The sequence below is a fragment of the Elephas maximus genome, chromosome 22 (assembly GCF_024166365.1).
Source record: "Elephas maximus indicus isolate mEleMax1 chromosome 22, mEleMax1 primary haplotype, whole genome shotgun sequence".
Classification (NCBI taxonomy): Eukaryota; Metazoa; Chordata; class Mammalia; order Proboscidea; family Elephantidae; genus Elephas; species Elephas maximus.
In genome coordinates, this window is record NC_064840.1 from 128,669 (window position 1) to 151,487 (window position 22,819).

The 22,819-nt window shown below is 42.8% G+C and overlaps 1 protein-coding gene across 2 annotated transcripts in view; it reads right to left on the reverse strand.

The window, feature by feature from the left end:
* The window catches only part of ZNF84 (zinc finger protein 84), a 38,993-nt gene extending 17,337 nt beyond the window's left edge, over window positions 1–21,656 (reverse strand). Inside the window, exons 1-5 of one of the 2 annotated variants that reach the window (XM_049865794.1) lie at window positions 21,141–21,656; window positions 14,847–14,973; window positions 14,476–14,571; window positions 9,113–10,420; window positions 6,507–6,511 (exon numbers count right to left, since the gene is read on the reverse strand). In XM_049865794.1, coding sequence (XP_049721751.1) covers window positions 6,507–6,511; window positions 9,113–10,420; window positions 14,476–14,571; window positions 14,847–14,973; window positions 21,141–21,173 — 1,569 coding nt within the window. In that variant the 5' untranslated portion in view covers window positions 21,174–21,656. Of the gene's footprint in view, window positions 1–2,477; window positions 2,685–6,506; window positions 6,512–6,645; window positions 6,755–7,420; window positions 7,495–9,112; window positions 10,421–14,475; window positions 14,572–14,846; window positions 14,974–21,140 lie in introns of those variants that run through there. The other variant, XM_049865793.1, reaches the window with a different exon arrangement.
* Window positions 21,657–22,819: the final 1,163 nt, after the last annotated feature.

Sequence of the window (22,819 nt, forward strand, 5' to 3'; positions counted from 1 at the left end):
ACCATCCTCTATCCAACTACATTTAAAATTTCAGTATTATTATATTCCTCACTTATAAGCAGCTTAGAACTCAAATTTGTGTTTTCTTAAAATCCAAAGAGTCTTTTAATTTAAGAATTCAATACACTGATATTTATTGTCGTCCTTGTATATATCATTGCCTTTTTCCTCCCTTTGTGCCTTCTGAGCCTTCCTATCTGTACCTGCTAAAATGGTGAGGATAAAGTGGACCTCAAAATTGAATTCTGAGGATGTGATTTTAAAAGGAATATGATAAACACAATGCCTTGTAAAAGCAATAACAGCTTACACCTGAGTGCTTTCTATACACAAGGCAAAATACTAAGCACTTCACAATTTAATCTTCACATATGACCCTGTAAGGGATTTAACGTTATAATCTCCATTTTACAGAAAGAAAACCGAGACTCAGACGGACTGAGTGTGCCCATAACTGCACAGTAATTAAGCAGCAAACCGGAATGTTATTTCTCCTTCCTGCTGTGTTCAAGGCATTTACTATCAAAATCATAATGTTATTTCACACACACATACAAATCCCAGAATTAGCTCTTATTTCCATGCACACAGTCATATTATCCCCACAGGAAAACGAATGAAGAACAGCCTGCCTCACCCCTTTATCATACTAAAAAGCAGCACTTAAGACTCCAAGCCCTTTCCTTTCATGACTTTCTGTGATTTAAACTTCAACACCAACTCAGAAACGCACACTGAAGTTTCTCCCAGTTATGCAATAGATTATTCCTTTTCACCTTAAATTGTGATAATATATGCACTTTATAACAGTAGCTGGCACAGAGTAATCGTTAAATAAATATTAACCATAATTATTATTACAAATGTAAAAGCATGACAGTAAAATGTAAAAAGGCATACAAGGTAAATAAGAAACAACTATTATTACCTATAACTCTATCATAGCACAGATAACCATTCTTAAAGAGATGGTGGGAACTATTCTGACTCCGTCAACATTTAAAAACTGTTTTTGTTTTTCCCCACTATATAGAGAACATCTTTCCAGGTCAAACGATTTCCTATAATATCAACAGCTTTTTTACGTAAAACAATAAAAATAAAATCCTACTCATAGTAAAATATACAAAATATACAGATATACTTGATAAGAAATATGCAAAACCCATATGATACAAACTAAAAACACCAGTGAGGATTATAAAAATAGACTTAAGTAAATGTATAATTTGGTCCTGTCCTGGGAGAAGAAGGCTTCATACTGAAAAGATAATTCAGCCCAAAATGAGCTATATATTTAAGCCAATTCCAATCATAATCTCCATTTTTTTCCCTTTAACAAGTAATTCTGAAGTGCATTTGGAAGGAAAAACAGGAGCAAGTAGTACATTTCTGGAAATGTGTGAACTGTCCCAATAAAATATTAACATGTTATAAAATTAAAATAATTAAAAGAGCATGACAAGGTAGGTGGGCAGGTGGTGTTGTTTTTAAGCAGAGAGATCCTTAAAAAAACTCTGTTCATAAAAGCAGGGCTGTGCTGGATGACGAGGGCGGCGGAGGGAGAGCAGGGACCCAGCGATGCACCGCAGAAGCAGACACTTGACGACAAACTCTCTCTTCAGCCCCGGGTCCTATCACTTCAATCCGTCCTGACTTGAAGTCCGAGACAAAGACATCCAGGGACGGTTGTATCCCATGGGAACAAATCCAAAAACCAAACCCGCTGCCATCGAGTCGATTCCGACTCATAAAGACGCTACAAGACAGAGAACTTTCCCATAGGGTTTCCAAGGAGCGCCTGGTGGATTCGAACTGCCGACCTTTTGGTTAGCAGACGAGCTCTCAGCCACTGCGCCACCACGGGGGCAGCATCTCTAAGTTAAAAACCAACCTGAAACACCCCAGAGACATAAGAGCTCCGGGCCGAGCGAGGCGGTGAGGAGCGAGGCTCCTGAAAAGGGCGTGGGGGCTCTCGGCCGCGAGCAGCGAGCCCCTCTCACTCCCCGGCCCCCAGGCACACTCCTCACGACCCCTCCACTCCCGACCCTCGGAGCCCCATCGCCGCCAACAGGACTCCAAAACGCCCTAACGAAACCGTCGCTCCACGGGCCCGCCGAACCGCCGGCCCAGCCGCGAGCCGGACCCCTGCGGCCCACCACAGCGCTGCGCCCCAGGCCCCCGAATCGCCCGGAGGCGCCCGGCCCGGGCCGGTCGGCCCCACGACCCTTCCCCCATCGCTGGCGGTCTGCGGACGTTTCCGTCTCCCCGAACCCCGACCCCAGGCCCCCGTCACCAAGCCCAAAGCGGACGGCCCTCCGCCGACTCCCGGCCCCTCAGCCGCCCGCCCGTCCGCCCGGCCCCAGCGGCGGCCTCGTCCCTCCCGGCGGCGGCGCGCGGAGCAGAGCGCGCCGGGTGGGGCGGGGGCCCGCGCACACCCCCTCCCGCCCCTGCCCCCGACACCACCACACACTCACCCCACAGCGGCCGCGGAGGACAAAGGGGAAGAGGCTCCATCCGCGAGCTTCGGCGGCCGGGCAGTGCGCCTGCGCGAGAGCAAGCGGCCCCTCAAGCCCCACTTCCCAGGGTGCTGCGCGGCACGTCGGGTCCCTGACTCCCGGAAACGTTGGTCGCCTAGAGACGCCGGGGACGCCTCAGAGAGCACAGCTGCCGGAAATGTGGGTCTGTGAGCACGAAACCGTGAGGAAACAAAAACGTCTAAGATTAAAAGGAGTCCCAGAGTTGCTTAAATGGTTAAGCAGTCATCTACTAACGGAAAACTTGGCGATTGGAAGCCACCCAGAGGCGCTCAGGAAGAAACACCTGGCGATCTCCTTCCCAAAAGCTCAGCCATTGAAAACCCTATGGAGCAAGGCTCTACTGTGACATACGGGTTCCCCATAAGTGGAAGTCAAGTCAATGGCTCCTGGCCTTGTTTAGCTTCTACTCTTCAGTCTAGATTCCCCTCACTCTCAGTCACCATCCCCGCTAGCTTCAGTGGTTTACCCGGTTACAATGACCAGACCCCTCCTCCCTTATGGGTTTGCGCCACTCCTTTTTCAGGCCAGGATTGCAGCCCTTTTCCATTTACCGTGACAGCTAGGCAAGGGAGTACCTGTAGCGCCCAGGTACGTCACTTGGAACCACACATACTTCTCCTTGACACCAGTATGGTAACAGTAGCTTTTACTTCTCAAGGTTATTTACGGCAATTCATCTTCTTGCCTGACGGTCCCTGGACACAGGAATCCAAAGTGGCCAGGCAGTAGCCATAGTTTATAACTGTGGGAATCTTACTGTATCCTCTGGCAGAAGTATGTCTCCTTTGCAAACTGGGTTCTCTAACCCTGCAGAGCCCAGGGTTGCAGGGACAGGAAGGACAAAGTCTCCCAATGGTTCACAGAGAGTGACGGTGAGAGGCTCCACTCCTTCCACCCCTTGGGTTACTGGATCCATATATTCTTCCTGTTGAGGAATTAGTGCTATATGAAAGCCTTTAATTCAATGTGTCGACTGCATCTTGGAGGGTGACAGCCTATGCTCATAAGAGTATTCCTCTGAGCTGGTACTTACACCCTCAGCAGGCCACTTCAGTGTTCTATCACACCAGCAGCTTCTAGGTGGTGGAATACGTTGTTAGAGATAACCGGCGGATCGCTTGGTCATGGGAGCACTCCTGCATCTACTTGTGGTTAAGCGGGTCTCCTAGTCTAAGGCCTCCCCTAGTGTCTAATATTCTGTGATTCTCTACGCTCCTACAAATAACTTGAATTGCTCTCTTCCAATGGTACATATGCTATTGCTTTCTAGGGTTTAGTTCTTTCTTGTTGTTGTTGTTCTCCCCAAATATAAATGATCATTTCCTTAAGTACAGGTTTGTTTAGATTTGTCCAAGTATGCCTGTTTGTTTTGTTTTGTTTTGTTTGCTTGTATTTCAAACGTTCTTAATACTAAATGTTTTCTTTGCTTATGGCCAGTATTTAAAAAGAAAAACAAAAGCCACTTCCTTCTCTCAGCCCTTGCCCCACAATTTATGGCGTATCTAATCGAGACTGCTGTCAAAAATTAAACAAAAATTTCAACACCTGGCCCGATTTTCATAAAGCACTACTGGCAGAATATATGCCAGGAGAAATATTTTCAACTAACAAGACACATTCTATTAGTCAGGTCAAGAGTTCCTCCTTCAGTGGGATGCAGAGCTCAAATTCTCATAAAAAGACCAGACTTAATGGTCTGACTGAGAATAGAAGGACCCCAGAGGTCATGGTCCCCAGACCTTCTGTGAGTCCAAGACTGGAGCCATTCCCAAAGCCAACTCTTCAGAGATTGGACTGGACTATGGGATAGAAAATGATACTGGTGAGGACTGAGCTTCTTGGCTCAAGCAGACACATCAGACTATGTGGGCAGCTTCTGCATGGAGGGGAGATGAGAAGACAGAGGGGGACAGGAGCTGGCTGAAAGGACACAGGAATACAGGGTAGAGAGGAGGAGTGTGCTGTCTCATTATGGGGAGACCAACCAGGAGTATGCAGCAAGGTGTATATAAGTTTTTGTATGAGAGACTAACTTGATTTGTAAACTTTTGCTTAAAGCACAATTAAAAAAAAGAGTTCCTCCTTTTAGCCTCCAGCCCCATAATTTCACACTGGACTCTCGTCTTCAGGAGCTCCTTCTGTGCCCCTCTACCTAGAATACTGTGCTCTTGGCGTCTTTTAGCTTATCAGCAACATCAACACTGGTCTTCTCTTTACCTTTCTTTTTTTCTAGTTGTTCATTTGCCACAAACCAATAACTGATGCCCATGCCAATGAAGATATAAATACTTGCCACAATTATGATTATGTCAGCCACAGCATGTGTATTTGTGGTACCATAAATATCACTGAGACAAACTAAAAGTAGTGGACCCAGAACAGGATAGCATCCCTCAAGTCACCAGTCCCACCGGAATGGGGAACCTCTGGGTTCCAACAAAGCCCCACAGTATTTCAAGAGGTGAGCCAATCAAATGCTAATCTGGAGTATCATACAGACATAAAACCTAATGTAGCTGGTGGTTAAAAGTGCTAACAAGACACACTCTATTGGTGAAAAAAGAGAGTAAAAAAATACTGAATTTAAAGTATTACCCACTTTGTGTTTGCTACAGGTTCCTTTTTAAGGTTGGCATCTGTTCCTATTGGCATCTTATTCTTTTATGGTTCTGATGTCTTATGACTAATAATTTTGAACAGCTCATATTGTTTTATTATCTTTCTTAAGAGTTATATTCCTGTCTCTTGAACCCACTGCTCTATCTGAATACTTTTCAACATAAGTAAAAGAATCCCCAACTAAAAGTAAGATGAAGACTAAAGACAATATTTATTTCACACTAAGTTCAAAAGAATAGTTCCAGGGTAGCTTGAGCAACTTGATTATGTTACCAAGGACCATAATTTTGCCACCTTTCCCTACTGCCATTCCCGGTGGGGGCTCTCCCCTTTTGATCACAAGGTGACTGCTATAGATCACACTGTCACACAGCCGTGTCAGAAAGCAGAAAGAGCTGGGGGAATGATCTTGTGTTCACCTTTACTAGGGAGTAATACCACTCCCAGAAAATAACCAGCAGATTTCTATTATGTATCACTGGCAGGACCTCAGATATGACTCCTAAACCAATTACTGGCAGAAGGGTATGGGATTTTCCACTTTCCGTGTGGATTTTGCTACCTGATACCAAATGTGTGGATTTTTTTAACAAGAAAAAGATACTCTGGTAGTCGGTAACCAATGACTGCCACAGACCATGATCACTGTGGACTGTATCCTCCTCTCATCATTTTGCTTTTTGAGCTGCTATTTAGTCAGGCTTGCCTGTGGGAATCCTGTGCAGCCTGAGTAGGAGTGTTCATCTTGACATAGTCTGGCTCTGTGTTTATATCAGAATCCAGTAGTTAAGAGCTCAGCTGCTAACCAAAAGGTTGGCAGTTTGAACCCACCAGCCACTCCTTGGAAACCCTATAAGGTCATTCTACTCTGTCCTATAGGGTGGGCTATGAGTTGGAATCGGCTCGTCAGCAATGAGTTTTAAGGGTATCACAAGCCTAGAATCAATTTTTATGTTAATTTGATAGTGTGGATATTGCTGGACTTGCAGCAGGTATGAATTGGGACCTTAAACTGAGCATGACGCAAATAAAATATGCACCCACACAGTACATAATCCAAGACACACTTCCTTGTCCTTTTGTCATGGGTAGACTTTTCTTACTCCCCCTTTCTCTAAGGCGCAGCCCCCTGATGGTGTGGCTTTATGCAGACGTTGCGTCCTAATTCCCTACCAGGCTGGCCAGTGGTTTGTCAGTTTTCCCCACATGGGTCCTAAAACTGAAACCATGCATATCACTGCACAAACCTGCCCGCACTGTGACAGGTCTACAACATTGTCAATGCAGAGAGTTCACTAACTATCCCCTCAGATGTAGCAACAATGTCACATGGCTGTTAAAATTTACAAATGCTTACAGACTGCCACTGGTTTGTAGATCAAGCTTTAGTAGTAGTATATCAAAGGTTCCAATTTTAGGTCCCATGCCCTGTAGTGCATTCTGGGAAATAACCACTGGATGGGATTCAAGGACCCAAAAGCCTTACCACAAGTTGACCTTGAGTCACAACTCCACTTATCCTGTTAAGTTCCCACTTGGTCCACAGATCACAGTAATATTTGATGTATGAGGGCAGAGTTAGTATCCAAGAGACTCTGAAAGGTAAAGAGCTACTTAGGTTATAGTACAGGCACCCTAAAACATTAGGAAGAAGGTTCACATCACTACAATTTTCCTTCAATTATATATGAAAAACAAAACTAGTTGATATATGTTCAGACTCGTGATGACCTGTATGTATCAGAGTAGAGCTATGCTCCATATGGTGTTCGATGCCTGATTTTTCTAAAGTGGATCGCTAAGCCTTTCTTCTGAGGTGCCTCTGGGTGGATATGAGCCACAAGCCTTTTGGTTAGTAGTCAAGTGCTTCACCACCTGCACCACCCAGGAACTCTGTAATTGTATGTGGCCTATGCTTAATTCAAAGAACACTGTTTCTTTAAATTTTAACAAGGAACACTGGTTCTTTGATTTTTAACTAAGTATGTGAGCTGGACAGGGGCCCTGTGTCTCTCAGAGTGCCCGTTAGTCACATCAGATTTTCTGATTTTACAAGTAATGTTTTAATTGACTGAATTCCATTCCTAAAGAGCACAAAATTAAAAATTAATTGGAGCCCTGATTACCACACTAACCCTACCTTTCTATTATATTGACCAAGCCAACCTAGTCTACTTGTTAAGGGTCACTGCCAGCCTTCTGACAGAACAGTGTCCTCCCAACCAGAGAAGATGGTTTGAATTGTAGATTTTCCCACTCACCTTCCCACTCCAGGAAGCGACTGCTGCTTTCAGTAACACACTTCTGTGGATCTTGATGAAGGACAGGGCTCAGGCTTTGTGGGGGACACATAATGGATCCAATCAAGAATGATTTCTCAAAGCATTACCATTCCTTCCTCTACCTTAGCACACATTTTCTGGTTTCTGTACTTCCTGTCACGGGCCAGTGCTTGATCTGGTCTTGCATTAGCCAGTGAAGCCCCTTACCTCATAATCTTAAAGTTATTCCATGGCAGTAGTTCCTCAGTTTTCCCAGAATCTTATCATCAAGGCTGGGCCACAAGAGTCTAGGTGTTCACAAGCAATAACATTATCTCATATTATGGGCTAAAAAGTCCCTGTCTTGGAAAAACCTAATCCACAAACCCTGATTTTCTTAAACAGTTTGTTACCTACACTACTCCAAGGCAACAATTTATCAATTAGAACATGTAGGTTATAATAAACAAGCTCATTCTTCTTAAGCAGAAAAAAATGTTTATTTAAAAGATACTGTAAGCACAGAGGCCAGAAAGCCAGGGGCAGTACCCAAAGTTACTGTGGGAATCAATTTATCAGGAACTAATGATGATCTCAGTAGAATTCTGTAGTAAAATAAATGAGTTCCCACCTTTCCCCTCTGGTTCATGTGAGACTGAAGAACAGACTAAAAACCCTGGATGAGACATTACCGTTACCCAACAGTGAGAATGCTCACCTTTGGCTAGTGGAAGGGACAACCTGAAAGACACTGCCACAAGGACTCACACAACAGAGAGGCGTTTCTCCACAGAAAACATATTAGTGGATGGAGAATAGATACTGAACTGCTCAAATATAATAAACATCCATTACGAGGGTTGTTAAGGCGGCCCTGTAACAACTGCCACACTCACTTCTGTAGACTGCTGAATAAGAGGTAAAAAGTTATTTGCAGCAAAAGTGTTTCACTTGTTATAAGCCATATTACTTTAATTATAAGTTATATTACTAAGAAATAAAAAGGCAATGCTGATATTTAGCATTTAATATAGACAACGTTGGTGGATGTTATTCCACAAACTATCAAATATAAGAACTTACGTTAAAAAAATACCAAAAAAAATTTTTTAAATGTTATTTAGTGCTACACAGGAAAGTATCAAACAAAATATCCCTTAATTTTCAGAATATATTCCTTGCTGTTTTCCTGATCATTACTGTGTTTACACATTAAAAAAGGAACAATTTTATACTCTACTATGAAAAAAATCTATCACTTATAATTGATATTTTATTGACCCTACAAAAACATAGCTTCAAATCTGGAATGTGACTTTCCATGTAACACACTTTCTGTGGGAAAATGCTTTTCCCATTCATTAAATTTTAAGGTGCTCTCAGGATGAATCTTATGAATTAAGTCTTCATAATGATGCTACTACACTTGGTACATTTACTGCTCAATTATTCTCTTATCTACAGAGATTTGGATGACTTTTGAAAGCTTTTATACACACATTCCAAATAGATAACTTATCTGATATGAGTGTATTTTCAGGACCTCCTGCTTGTATATCCTGTCTATATGACCATCTGAAGTCTCCTGAGGATCAGCTTCTGTGAGAATACTTCTACCGTTCACTTCATCATGCCAGGTGCACATTTCTCACTTGTGAGTTTTCCGATGTATACGAAGCCCTGAATTCCAACAGAAGGATTTCCCACATTCAGAGCATTTCCATGGTTTCTCTCCCGTATGAACTCTCTGATGTTCACTGAGGGATGACTTCTGAGTGAAGGCTTTTCCACATTCACTGCATTTAAAAGGTTTCTCTCCTGAATGAGTTTTCTGGTGTATCTGAAGTGATGCCTTCCGAGGATAGGCTTTTTCACATTCATTGCATTCATACGGCTTTGCTGTTGAGTGAGTTCTCTGATGTATAATGAGCTGTGACTTCCCACAAAAGGCTCTCTCACAGAAACTACATTCGTACGGTCTCTCACCTGTGTGCGTTCTCCTATGTATAACGAGGTATGACTTGCTACTGAAAGCTTTCCCACATTCACTGCATCCATAGGGCTTCTCTCCCGCATGAGCTCTCAGATGTGCAGTGAGCTGTTCCCTCCTACCAAAAGCTTTCCCACATTCACTGCATTCATATGGATTATTTCCTGTGTGAATTCCCTGATGTACGACAAGTTGTGTCTTCATATTGAAGGCTTTCCCACAATCACTGCAATGATAAGGTTTCTCTCCTGTATGCATTCTGATGTGTACAAGCAGGTATGACTTACTCCTAAAGGCTTTCCCACATTCGTTGCATTTATGGGGTTTCACTCCTGTATGAGTTCTTTGGTGTACAACAAATGGTGACTTCAAACTAAAGGCTTTCCCACATTCACTACATTCATAGGGTTTCACTCCTGTATGACTTCTCTGGTGTAGAATAAGCTGTGACTTCCAACTGTAGGCTTTCCCACACTCACTGCAACCATAGGGTTTCCCTCCTGTGTGAACCTCCTGATGAACAATCAGCTGTGACCTGAAAGAGAAGACTTTCCCACATTCATTGCATGCATAGGGTTTTTCTCCTGTATGGACTCTCTGATGGGCATTAAGATTTGACTTGGCACTGAAGGCTCTTTCACATTTAGTGCACTCATAAGGTCTCTCTCCTGTATGAATTCTGAGATGTACAATGAGCTGTGATCTACAACGAAAAGCTTTCCCACATTCACTACATACACAGTTTTTTTCTACTGTATGAGCTCTTTGATGCTTAAAAAAATAAGATTCTTCATAGCCACAAAACTTATCGGGATTCTTCCTTACATAGGTGCTGGATGAACCTGAATTTTGTGTCAAACTTTTTCCATATGTGTTATACTTAGGGAGTCTTTGTCTTGAAGAAACATGGTTTGTGCTCAGATGAAGTTTTCCAAATGAACTGCAAGCATAACCTTTCTCAATACTTTCAAGCTCATCTTGATTTTTCTGGTACCATTCTTCCCAACCTTCTAGAAGGAAAAAGAAACCATACTTTTTGAATCATAACATGTACCTTATATGAAATTAAATAACTTTAGAACTCCCATGTAGTAAGTCTTTTTCTTTTGGCAACAGGTATACAACACTGGTTAAAAAGCAACATCGGCCAGCTGCACATGTGACATACCATGTAGGCGAGGGAGCAAGGGGAACACATAGAACCATTCCAAACCAATTCCTCTCATGGATATGAGTAGTGAATTACTAATGACCAAAAATGGCTTTTAGTGTTTAAAATTGAGGTTTAAAATATCTAGCTTACACCCAGGAGCCAAGTGCTCGTTATTTTATATCAGCATTTTGTTACTGTCAGACTTAACTTACCTAAGAAGCGAATTCACAGGAGACAGAAAAACTAGGGTATAACATTTAGGAAGGGTGACAATCATAAGGCCATAAAGATGAGAATAAGTGAGCCATAAGAAAGTTATGGGCAAGAACATCCCAAATGGAAGGAACAGCAAGTACAAAGTTCCTGAGGTAGGAGCCTGCTTGGCATGGTTAATAAAGGGAAAAAAGGCCAGGATACCTAAGACTCACTAGTGAAGACAGTGAAGGCAAGAACCAAATTATACAAGACCATGGTAAAATGCTTCCATTTTATCCGAAGGGTTTTAATTGGAGGAAAACTTGACATGCCTTGTTTTTAAAACATCAGTTTGGTTAAGGGTATAGACAGATTAGAAAGCTACTATAGTAGTCTAGCATGAAATGATAGTGGTTTGGACTATACATCTGGAGCTGAGGAAATATGAAACATGTAGAGATAGAACTAGAAAGATGTACTGAGGGACTGAATGTGGGAGCTGAGAAAAGGGGAAGAATTAATAACTCCTAGTTTTCAGGCCTGAGCAACAAGGAGGTGGAAAGCACTGGGGAGAAAAATGTTTAGAGAAAAAATCAAGGAATTGGTCTTGCATTTTATTACATTTGAGAGATCAGTTAAACATCCAAATGAAGATAGCAAATAGGGAAGCTGGATCTAAGTTCTGTGCTCAGTGAAAGATAGGCATCAACAGCATATAAAAGGTGTTAAATGACATGAGCCTGGATGAGATTATCTATGGGACAAGTACAGACAAAGGGAACTAAAGCTGAGCCCTGAAGTCAAGTACATATAAGGTTATAAGTTAGGCAGGGGGTGCAGAGAGAATGGGAAAGGCCATCTACAAGGCCCAAACAGTAATATAATGATGAGGTAATAGACAAGGAGCTTAAAGGAAAACAGCAGAAAGTTGACATCTGGATAGCACTTAATCATCTCATTACAAGATTACTGTGGTAGGATATCCAGTAGTTTTTCTACTTCCTTAGTACCTCTGCTAAACATTCTCTTTCCAGGAGTGGTGGCATGATTCGGGTTATGGTTTGGGCCTGAAAGCCAAAGCCACAAACCACAAGAATGAGCAGTGAGAAGAACACAGAAGAGAGGAATCCTCAGGCTTAAGGACCATGTCTAGCTAAGACTCTGGGTTTCTGCTATTGGCTTAGTGGTATTAATCAGAAAAAAAAGAATAATGTCTGGAAGTCTACTAAGTTAGTATTTGAGGGAACCCCAATCCTGGTCTAATAACAACCTATGATTGTTCAACCTTCAATGCCCCCAAAGCTGATCTCATATACAGCCATGGAGGACAACAGAAAGGAAGGTCCTCTCAGAGGAGGACCGGAACCCACATCGGTCAACGGGCAAGGAGATCATTTTAGAGAGCAGAACCACGGACCACAAAACTGGCCAACCAAGAAAACTACAACAATGCTAGGGCAAGAGTCTTTTTTTTTTTTTTTTTTTTATGTAGACGAGGGATACAATGGACCAGGAATGATGGTTGCTTTCCATCCTTCCCTTATGGAAAGAAGAGTTTCTATTACAGTGTCCCTGTTCCTTTTCCACCACTGGGTGTGTTTGGAATGGACAACATGTCTTTTAACTATGCATCAACTCATATCACAAAGGCTTCATCTCATACCTTCAAGTCAAGTCTGACAGTCCTGCACACATTCCAGGAGATCCAGGAGATCCTGGACTTGAAAGTGGATTCAGGTCCAGGATGAGAGCATGCATTGCCTCCTTTTGGAGAAAGGATATTATGTTTCATGTTAAGATGAGCATTTCTGAACATGTACAAAGGAAAGAAGGGCAAGTTGTGTTGAATATCTCACAGGGTGGGCAATAACAGACTCGGTTCATTTCCTACCCAAAACCATTTTCCTTCCTTCTTTGTAGGTAGCCCTGATTTTGTGAGGCTACCACCACAGAGGAGGGTACCACTCTCAGGGCCCCAGGGCACATCAGATTAGGGCTACCCATACTCTGACTGGCTCAGGGGATGATGGCAGGTGAATTCTACAGAAAGCGTGCTAGCAGGCTTCTAGGAAAGATTCTGATCATTGATGAAAACAGCTATTTTTCAGAAAGAAACAGAACTTATTCCACTGGTTCCTGTTTTGTCTACATGTGATGCCTGTAACTGAGGCACCTACCTGACAATGCTGAAGGGGGTTTACCAAGGATAGTAACATTTGAGGATGACAAAGTAGAGAGATAGATGGAATCTTGATTCCCGACATCAACAAGCTTCTGAACTAAGTCACTGTAGAGGTGCTGCACAGAAGACATTTGTCATTTATGATTATAAATTCCTTACTGTTTAAGCCTGGCTGAAGTATGGATTTTCAAATTAAAGCATCCTGATACAGGAATGAAATATATATTTGTCAGGTAAAGAGGGCTAAAAAAAACAGTAAGCAACATCAAAAGGAGAAAATTAGAATTCTCAAATACAGCTAAGAATTAGAGCTGTCCCAGGGTGAGATAATACTGGTCTAGTCTGGTGGCACAGTGGTTAAGAGCTCGGCTGCTAACTAAAAGTTCAGCAGTTCGAATCTACAAGCCGCTCCTCAGAAATCCTATGGGGCGGTTCTACTCTGTCGTACATGGTCACTATGATTTAGAATTGACTCGACGGCAATGGGCTTGTTCTTCTTTTGGTTTTTCAGGGTGAAACTTGAGAAGACAAGAGGTACAAAAATACACTTTTCAAAGGATAAAAGAAATAGGAGCAACATGAATAAAGGAGAATGAGAGGCAAGGGTATTCAAGGTGAGTCCACAGAAGCCAGGATACAGGACTAGAAGTGTACGAGCCATAATGAAAGTGGGAAGACAGAGGAAGATGGTTATTTTGGAAGTTAACCCCCATTTCCGAAACTGAGGTTGAAGACTGGGAAAGCACACAGGGAGCTGTTCTGCAGGCACATGAACCCAGGAGTCCAGTGCAGAGAAAAGAGGATGAGGACGTAACTGTAACGTTACAACACTGGGAGAAGAAACCGCTAATCTTCAGAAAGGAAGAGCTGCTCAATGGAGTTACAATACAGAGAGTTATAATAAAGAATTTGGAAAGAAACCCTTTGGGGAACTTCAAGCGAAAGGTAGGAGCCAAGGAAATGAAAGTTGTGTGAAAGCACTTAATAGTACAGGTGACACCAGGTTAGATGTCAAAATCTTTCAAGAAAAGTGCCCAAGAAAGTAAACTGTCTTGATTTCCAAGTGATCAATTTGAGAAAGAGAAGAAATGAAATACCATAAAAGGGTCGCGGTAAGAGAAGGAAGTAGAACTGTGAGTACAGTCTAAGGAATTTACAGCAAAAAGCAAAAGAGAAAACAAATATAAGGGTAGTAGAAGGGGCCTGAGTCAGACTAAGAGAAAATTTCTGAAGTCTTGGATGCCTAATAACAGAAGTTCATGACCATGGGAAGGAAGGCAGAGAAATAAAGGTTGTGGGAAGAGGGAAACAACTGAGAAAGCAAGATTTGAGCAAAGTTGGAGAAGCCAAGGGAAGAAAACCCACATGTGTAGAAATGACAGTCATTTCTTGTCTGAGGCACTCATAGTATTTGTCCTGAGTCAGCTTAGTGTTTAGAGGATTTTTAAGAACTTTCCATATACAATATCACATCAGCGACTGTAAGAGTGGTTTTACCTCCACGTCTCCCAGCATCCTGGTCCTCACTCACCCACCTGGACAGCTCTGACTGGACAGTTTGGCATTTATTGTCCACGGCTCTTCTCCTTGCTCCAACTTGAAGATTAAATCAGGTTTGCTACCGTGATATCCTGTTAATGGAAAACCATAAAGGATTTGGGCCACACTGCTACGGATTCAGGGAATCTGAAGATGGGGAAGGCATGGCATCAGGAGCTACAAGACTAAGCTGCTCATTTGCACTTGGGGAAAGATTTCAGTTAGGAAGTGAGAACCAAATAGGGACTAAGAGCATTTGACCTCTAAAGTTCAAGTCCATAATCATTAGCACTGCAGAGGCTACAAAAGAAAAGAGGATGGCAAGTTATGATTCACAGTCTCAGTTAAACAGAAAAGCTGTACTTACCCACTGATACTAGGTTGTTATAGTTTTCCAATATCACATCCTGGTACAGGTACTTCTGAGCAGAATCCAGTAGCTGCCATTCTTCCCAGGTGAACTCCATAGATATATCCTTGAATGACAATAATCCCTGTAATAATATATACTCATTCAATCTGATGCAATTGCACTAGGTGACGTGGACAAGATGTAGAGGAACTGGGAAATGAGAAAATGTTCCTCCACAGATGGCCTCCTATGCCCAGTTTTACTTTGTGAAAGAATTTTTAAAAAAGGTTGAGATTCTATGTGCCAGATACTCTTCCGGGTCCTGATATCAAGATGAATGTCATGAATTGAATTATGTCCCCCCAAAAATGTGTTTATCAGTTTGGCTGAGCCATGATTCCTGGTGTTGTGTGATTTTCCTTTAGGTTGTAAATCCTGCCTCTAGGACGTTAATGAGAGAGGATGTGCTGCAGTTGTGTTAGTGAGGCAGGACTCAGTCTACGATATTGGATTGTGTCTTGAGGCAATCTCTTGAGGTATATAAAAGAGAGAAGCCAGCAGAGAGACAGGGGGACCTCATACCGCCAAGAAAGCATCTCCAGGAGCAAAGCGTATCCTTTGGACCCGGGGTCCCTGCTCCTGAGAAGCTCCTCGACCAGAGGAAGTTTGAGGACAAGTAATCTTCCTCCAGATCCGACAGAGAGAGAAAGCCACCCCCGGGACCTGACACCCTGAATTTGGGCTTTTAACCTACTTTACTGTGAGGAAATAAATTTCCCCTTGTTAAAGCCATCTACTTGCGGTCTTTCTGTTATAGCAGCACTACATGACTAAGACAATGAATAAAACACAATTCTACCCACAAGAAGCCTTCAGTATTGGAGAGGGAAACAAACACCTATTTGTGCAAATGAAATAAGATGTTATGAGTCTTTGATAAAAACATACCCTGGGTATATTTGTGACAGAAATGTAGAAGAGAACAATTCTAAAAATTTGTCAGGTTAGAGAGTCACTTGAACATGATTCACGGTGTGTTCCCCAAGAAAATGGGGTGGAAAGGGCAATTCAGGAGACAATTTAAGTCCAACTGTGAGCAACAGAAAAATAAATAGCAGTGAGTGAAACAAGTCTTTCTCCCACTTCTAGGAGTCTGAAGGCAGTCTGGTGATCTCCCAGTATCTAAAGGCTCCAGTCATTACATCTGCATCCTAACCAATGGCAAAGAAGGGCACTCAGAGGGAGAAATAACAGGGAGATTCGGAAATGTAGTCTTTGTTCTACTTGCCCATGTGGCCACCTAAAAACTGCTGAATCTATTATTATGGAAGAAAAAATAATAATATCGAGAGACAACATGCAATCCCTGTACAAGAAGCAAGCATTACACAGGACGTGTGGTAAAACCCTGGTAAATTCAAGGAACTAACAATATTTCAGAAACAGAGGAGGGGGTACGATGTGAGCGAAGGTAAGGGCCAGATTGTGAACAAACCTGGAATTTCCTTCTGTAGATAAGAATAGCCAGTGTAGGTTTATATAAATAGAGAAATAATAGGCAATCCCTAGAGAAATACAGGCTGAAGATTTTCTAGGAGTGAAAAATAATATGGGAGTTCACATTGAAAAACCGTACAAACTGAAAAGCAAGGTTGCTTTTTTAAAACAGTCAAAATTTAAGCAAAGAGTAACTAAACTTCAGAAATAAGGTATAGAGAGAATATCTGATAACAAACCAGAGAGAAAGAAAAGAGCACTTCCTGAAAATGGGAGAGAGATAAACATTAAAGTGCTGAGGAAAAGTAAATCTTATATCCAGCCAAACTAAGGGGCAAAGATAAGGGAAAATAAAAGACATTTCTAAATATACCAGCACTTGGAAAATATATCTCCAACTCATGGTAACCCCATGTACAACAGAAAGGAACACTGTGTGGTCCTGCGCCATCTTCGCAGTCACTGGTGTGCTGAAGTCCATTGTGGCAGCCGCTGTGTGTTTTGAGTGCCTTCCAACCTAGGGGACTCATCTTCCAGCACTATATCTGACAATACTCTGTTGTGATCCACAGGGTTTTCACTGGCTGGTTTTTGGAAGCAGACTTTCCTCCTATTCTGTCTTAGTCTCTAAGCTCTGCTGAAACCTGCCCACTATGCGTGACCCCTGGTATTTGAAACACAGACGGCATGGCTTCCAGGATCACAGCAACATAGAAGCCACCAAAGTACGACAAACTTATGTTAGAAATAAAGAAAAAAGTTAAAAAAAAACTTCAAAGGAAAATCTATATAATATAATCACATACATGTATCTTCAAAAATATTTTTTGCCTGGAGAAAAAATAGGAGTAAAGGGATGAGGCAAAGTGGAGTGACCGTGTGTCTTCAGCTCTCTGGAAGTCACTCTCTCACCAGAGGCTATGAGATCTGGAATCCAGCCTTGCGTTACCCTCCTTCCCTTCCTCCTCTACTTTTTTCCTAACTCCAGTTGCCAGTATCCCTCCTCCTTTCAAAGCCAGCTCTTGCCTGCATACCTCATCTTCTCCACAACCCACCACAGGCTTTCCTTATTTCTTTTCCCTCCTTTTCCCTTTCCCCTTCACCCTTCCACTTCCTTCTTATTTTACCGACACAATTACTCCAGGAATACATTCACGTTAAAAAGACTCTTTCATTCCTCCCATTCAACTTCCCATGGAAAAAAAAAAATGACTCTCCACTTGTACAGCCTTCCAGTCCTTTTTCTCTGTATTTTGCATTGATGGTTAAAAAAAAACACGCTAGTTGCCACTGAGTTGATTCTGACTCATGGTGACTGTCTTAGTTATCTGATGCTGCTCTAATAGAAACACCACAAACAGGTGGCTTTAAGAAACAAATTAATTTTCTCACAATTTAAGAGGCTAGAGGTCCGAATTCAGGATGCCCGCTCTAGGGAATCCTTTCTCTCTCTCTCAGCTCTGGAGGAAGGTCCTTGTCTTTTCTGAGTTTCTGTTCCTGGGCAATCTTCATGTGGTTTGGCATCTCTCTTAACCCATCTCTACTCTGCTTGCTTGTTTAATCTCTTTTATATCTCAAAAGAGATTACTCAAGATACACCCTACATTAGTCCTCCCTTATTGACATAACAAAGGTAACCCATTCCCAAATGGGATTATAGCCACAGGCATAAAAAAAGAAAAATAGAGGTTATGATTTATAACATTTATTTTGGGGGGACAAAATTCAATCCATAACAGAGACTCCATGTGTTTCAGGGTAGAACAGTGCTCCACAGGGTTGTCTATGGCTGTGATCTTTTGGAAATAGGTCACCAGGCCTTTCTTCTGAGGCGCCTCTGGGTGGAATCAAACCATTTAGCTGAGCACTTAACTGTTTGTGCCACCCAGGGACCTCCCCCTTCTGCCTACATGCAAGTAATTAGTAGCATCAAGGATTTCTATCCACTCCTTTCCCACGGGAAAAATACAGTATTATGTGTTCTTTTCCTCTGTAAATTGTTCAATTTGTAATTTTCCCTTAAATTTATTTTCGATTTCTTCATGGTGATACACATAGATCTAGTCTGACCCTTTTAATAGCACCATTTTATATCCTGCAGTATAAATGGGCCATGTTTTATTTAGCTCTTTCTCTACTGATAGGTTTAAGTCTGTGACTGGGGCCTCCCTGTGTCCTGGCTGTGAGTAGCCCAGCAGTTGGTAACCACTAGGGCTCCCTACATTTCCTGCTCTCTAGTGTGCCTCTCATCTTTTCGTCTGCTGAAATCTTCTATTCTTTTCAGACACAAATGTATTTAAATTTTTTTTAATGACTAAAATTACTCCTATGAATTTAACAGGGGTGCATTTCAGGTATACTTAAACCGACATTTTAAAAAATGTTTTGTTTTATGTGAATGGGCTCATACTGTGCATAACTGTTCTCCCCCCACTAGAATACACCCTCCATGAGATCACAGACCTTGTCAGCCTTGTTTACCACTATATGCCCTACAAAAATATTTGGCATAAAAGATGGTCAATAAATGTTTATTAAATACCAAACCAAAAAAACCAAACCTGTTGCTGTTGAGTCCACGCCAGCTCATAGAGACCCTACAGGACAGAGTAGAACTGCTCCATAGGGTTTCCAAGGCTGTAATCTTTACAGAAGCAGACTGCCACTTCTTTCTCCCGCAAAGAAGCTATTGGGTTTAAACCACCAAATTTTCAATTAGCAGCTAAGTGCTTAACCACTGTGCCACCAGAGCTCCTTTAAATAAATACATGCACCTCCAAAACAAGGAAATACAGTTTTCATCCGTTAAAATGTCTTTTAGGTCTAAAAGGAGATCAGAGCACAAACTCTAAAGATGTACTGCCATGGGTGCGAATCCAAGCTCTGCTATGCTAGTCTCACAATATCCCTGACTGTCTGTGTGACCTGGAGCAGGTTCACTCACCTATAAGTGGGGATATGACACCTGCCTCAGAGGGTCAGGAGAATGTAATGACTTCATACATATAAAGCACTTAACAATGTGGCGGCTGTCACTAGGATCATTCGATAGTTTTTAAATCTTTTTTATTTAGGTCCTACACATCTGAGTTCATTTATTATTTTATCTTTTTTACAATTGCTATTATAAATAGAATATTTTCTCATTGTCGTAAATAGTTATTGTTTAAAAGTAAAAAGCCTGTTGATTTTTAGGTTAATTCTGTGTCACTCAGATCACCTCACTAAATTCCCTTCTACCTGGCACCTAACTCTTCCTGTCACACTTGCCCACCTTTAAAAAGCCTGCACCCTCCCTACCTTTTTTTACGTGACACTGTCTACAGCCGAATGCAAGGCACCCTGCTGCGCTCCTTTACCTTTGACAAAGCTACCATCCACACCCCCTTCCTCCAACACTCTCTCTGCTCTGGAAAAATTGCCTAAGACCTACAAGTTCCCAAATCTAACAAATGCCTTTTGTCTTATAAAATACTTGTGAGGCATTTATATTGTGCTCTTTACTGAAGTTCTCTTTTCTCCAAGTTGGGGAATCCACTGCCTGTCCCTTCTTGTAACTGCCACCAGTATTCTCAGTCCTCTTCAGGGATCTATTACTATGGTCCCAGCTAATTCAGTCACATCCTCAGTTTCCAATAACATACCCAAAAACCAAACAAACCCGTTGCTGTTGAGTCGATTCTGACCAATAGCGACTCTATAGGACAGAGAAGAACTGCCCCATAGAGTTTCCAAGGAACGCCTGGCAGATTCGAACTGTGAACCTTTTGGTTAGCAGCTGTAGCACTTAAACACTATGCCTTCAGGGCTTCCTCCAATAACATAGGTACCTTTAGTAAGCATCACTTCCAATTTAGACCTCTGACCTGAGCTACAAACTCAAATACAGGCACTGCCAATTCCACACCTACAATGCTGCACTCAGTCCCCTGGACACCTCTCCTAAAAATGCTCCTAGTCTCAGGGAATGTCACCACCACCCACTGTCTCCCCCTGGTTAGAAATCATCAACACTGGGAACTCTCCCCTCTCCCCCACTTATCAATCACTTAGACAGTCAAGGCTATTCACAGGCCCACTCCTCCTCCAATCACTCCTGCCTCCATTCCCTACCCATTCATTCACCTGTAACTGTGTTCACTGTGTCCTTGATTCTCATCCCACCCAACCACAGCTCCACAAAAACAAAGAAAGTACATAACTCATCTTTGCCTGACTAACACCCACCCCAAGGTCCAGCATGCGCACTCACGCACAAAAACACACACCACTTGGTAAATGTGCATGTGAACACATTAATGACCAAAACCAAAAAAACCAAACCCAGTGCCATCGAGTCGATTCCGACTCATAGCGACCGTATAAGACAGACTAGAACTGCCCCAAAGAGTTTCCAAGGAGCGCCTGGCGGATTCGAATTGCCGACCCTTAGGTTAGCAGCCGTAGCACTTAACCACTACACCACCAGGGTTTCCTTAATGACCGAAGAGGTGGGTGATTTTCCTAATGAGGCTCCAAGGATCTGGATCAGTAAATGTGTACGCAAAACGCGAAGTGGAGGAGGGATGGGGTCATTCCCTTAACAAGAAGCCTCATTTCCCTCACAGTTCAAAGTCCACAACGGGCAGTAAAGTCTAACTGTGGAACGACAGAGCCCCATGCAGAAAATCCCAAAAGACAAGACGCATTTCTGGAGGCAGAGAGACGGGGCAGGGGGCACGTGAGTTCAGGACCTGGCTGTGACAGTGAAGAGACGAATGTGTTCACCCTCTGTTCCCAGTCAGCTTTTCAAAATTTTAAGTCCCTACTTACCCAACACGAAGACGTCCGGAACCTGGTGGCCATCCCCGCGCTCAGCTTCGGGCGCGCCACCTGGGTACGAAGGGACCGAGGGCTGCGACAGAGAACTGTGAGGACAGCGGTCGGCCAGGCTAACAGGCACCCGGCCGGCGGTTCTCCCGCCCCAGAGAAAGGATCACGGGCACCGGGCGCCTGCCCGTCCCGAGATGGGCCACCTTTCCTCGGAGGGACGCGGCCACTCAGCTTCTCCCCAGCAAGAGACGCGCGCGGACAGGCGACTCCGGGGGCTGGACAGGAGTCGGCTGATGAGGGTGCACCGCTCCGCGGCCCGGAGACCGCGGGCGCCGACGCCGCACCGGCTCAAAACCTCGGGTCCACCGTGGGGGGTACAGACTGTTAGCTCCTGGTCTAACCAGGACCCTCTGGGCCAGGTTAACTGGGTGCATCCATTGGGTCAGCAATGAGAAAATCAGTCGGGGCGCTCCAGCTACGGTCCACTGACACCCCCTGCAGGCGCCGCACAAACTACAGCGTCGGTTCGGCGCACAGGAATTGCGTCAGGCGTCGCCGCGCCGGTGCCAGAAAAAAACTACATCTCCCAGAAGGCTATGCGCAGGGTAGGTTTACCGAAAGGGTTCCCTCAAAAAGCGGATCTGTCTACCAAACTTTCAGAGAAGAGTTAACACCACTACTACTAAAGGTATTTCAAAGCATAGAAAATGACGGAATACTACCTAACTCATTCTATGAAGCCACTATTTCCCTGATACCAAAACCAGGTAAAGACATCAAAAAAAAAGAAAATTACAGACCTATATCCCTCATGCACATAGATGCAAAAATCCTCAACAAAATTCTAGCCAATAGAATTCAACAACATATCAAAAAATTAATCCACCATGACTAAGTGGGATTTATACCAGGTACGCAAGGCTGGTTTAATATTAGAAAAACCATTAATGTAATCCACCATGTAAATAAAACAAAAGACAAAAACCACATGATCTTATCAATTGATGCAGAAAAGGCATTTGACAAAGTCCAACACCCATTTATGATGAAAACTCTCAGCAAAATAGGAATTGAAGGAAAATTCCTCAACATAATATACAAAGCAAGCCAACAGCCAACATCACTCTAAATGGAGAGAGCCTGAAAGCGTTTCCCTTGAGAACGGGAACCAGACAAGGATGCCCTTTATCACCACTCTTATTCAACATTGTGCTAGAGGTCCTAGCCAGAGCAATTAGGCTAGACAAAGAAATAAACGGCATCCGGATTGGCAAGGAGGAAGTAAAATTATCTCTATTTGCAGATGACATGATCTTATACCCAGAAAGCCCTAAGGAATCCTCCAGAAAACTCCTGAAACTAATAGAAGAGTTTGGCAGAGTCTCAGGTTATAAGAAAAACATACAAAAATCACTTGGATTGCTCTACATCAACAAAAAGAACATCGAAGAGGAAATAACCAAATCAATACCATTCACAGTAGCCACCAAGAAGATAAAATACTTAGGAATAAATCTTACCAAAGATGTGAAAGACCTATACAAAGAAAACTACAAAGTACTACTACAAGAAACTAAAAAGGACCTACTTAAGCGGAAAAACATACCTTGCTCATGGATAGGAAGACTTAACATAGTAAAAATGTCTATTCTACCAAAAGCCATCTATACATACAATGC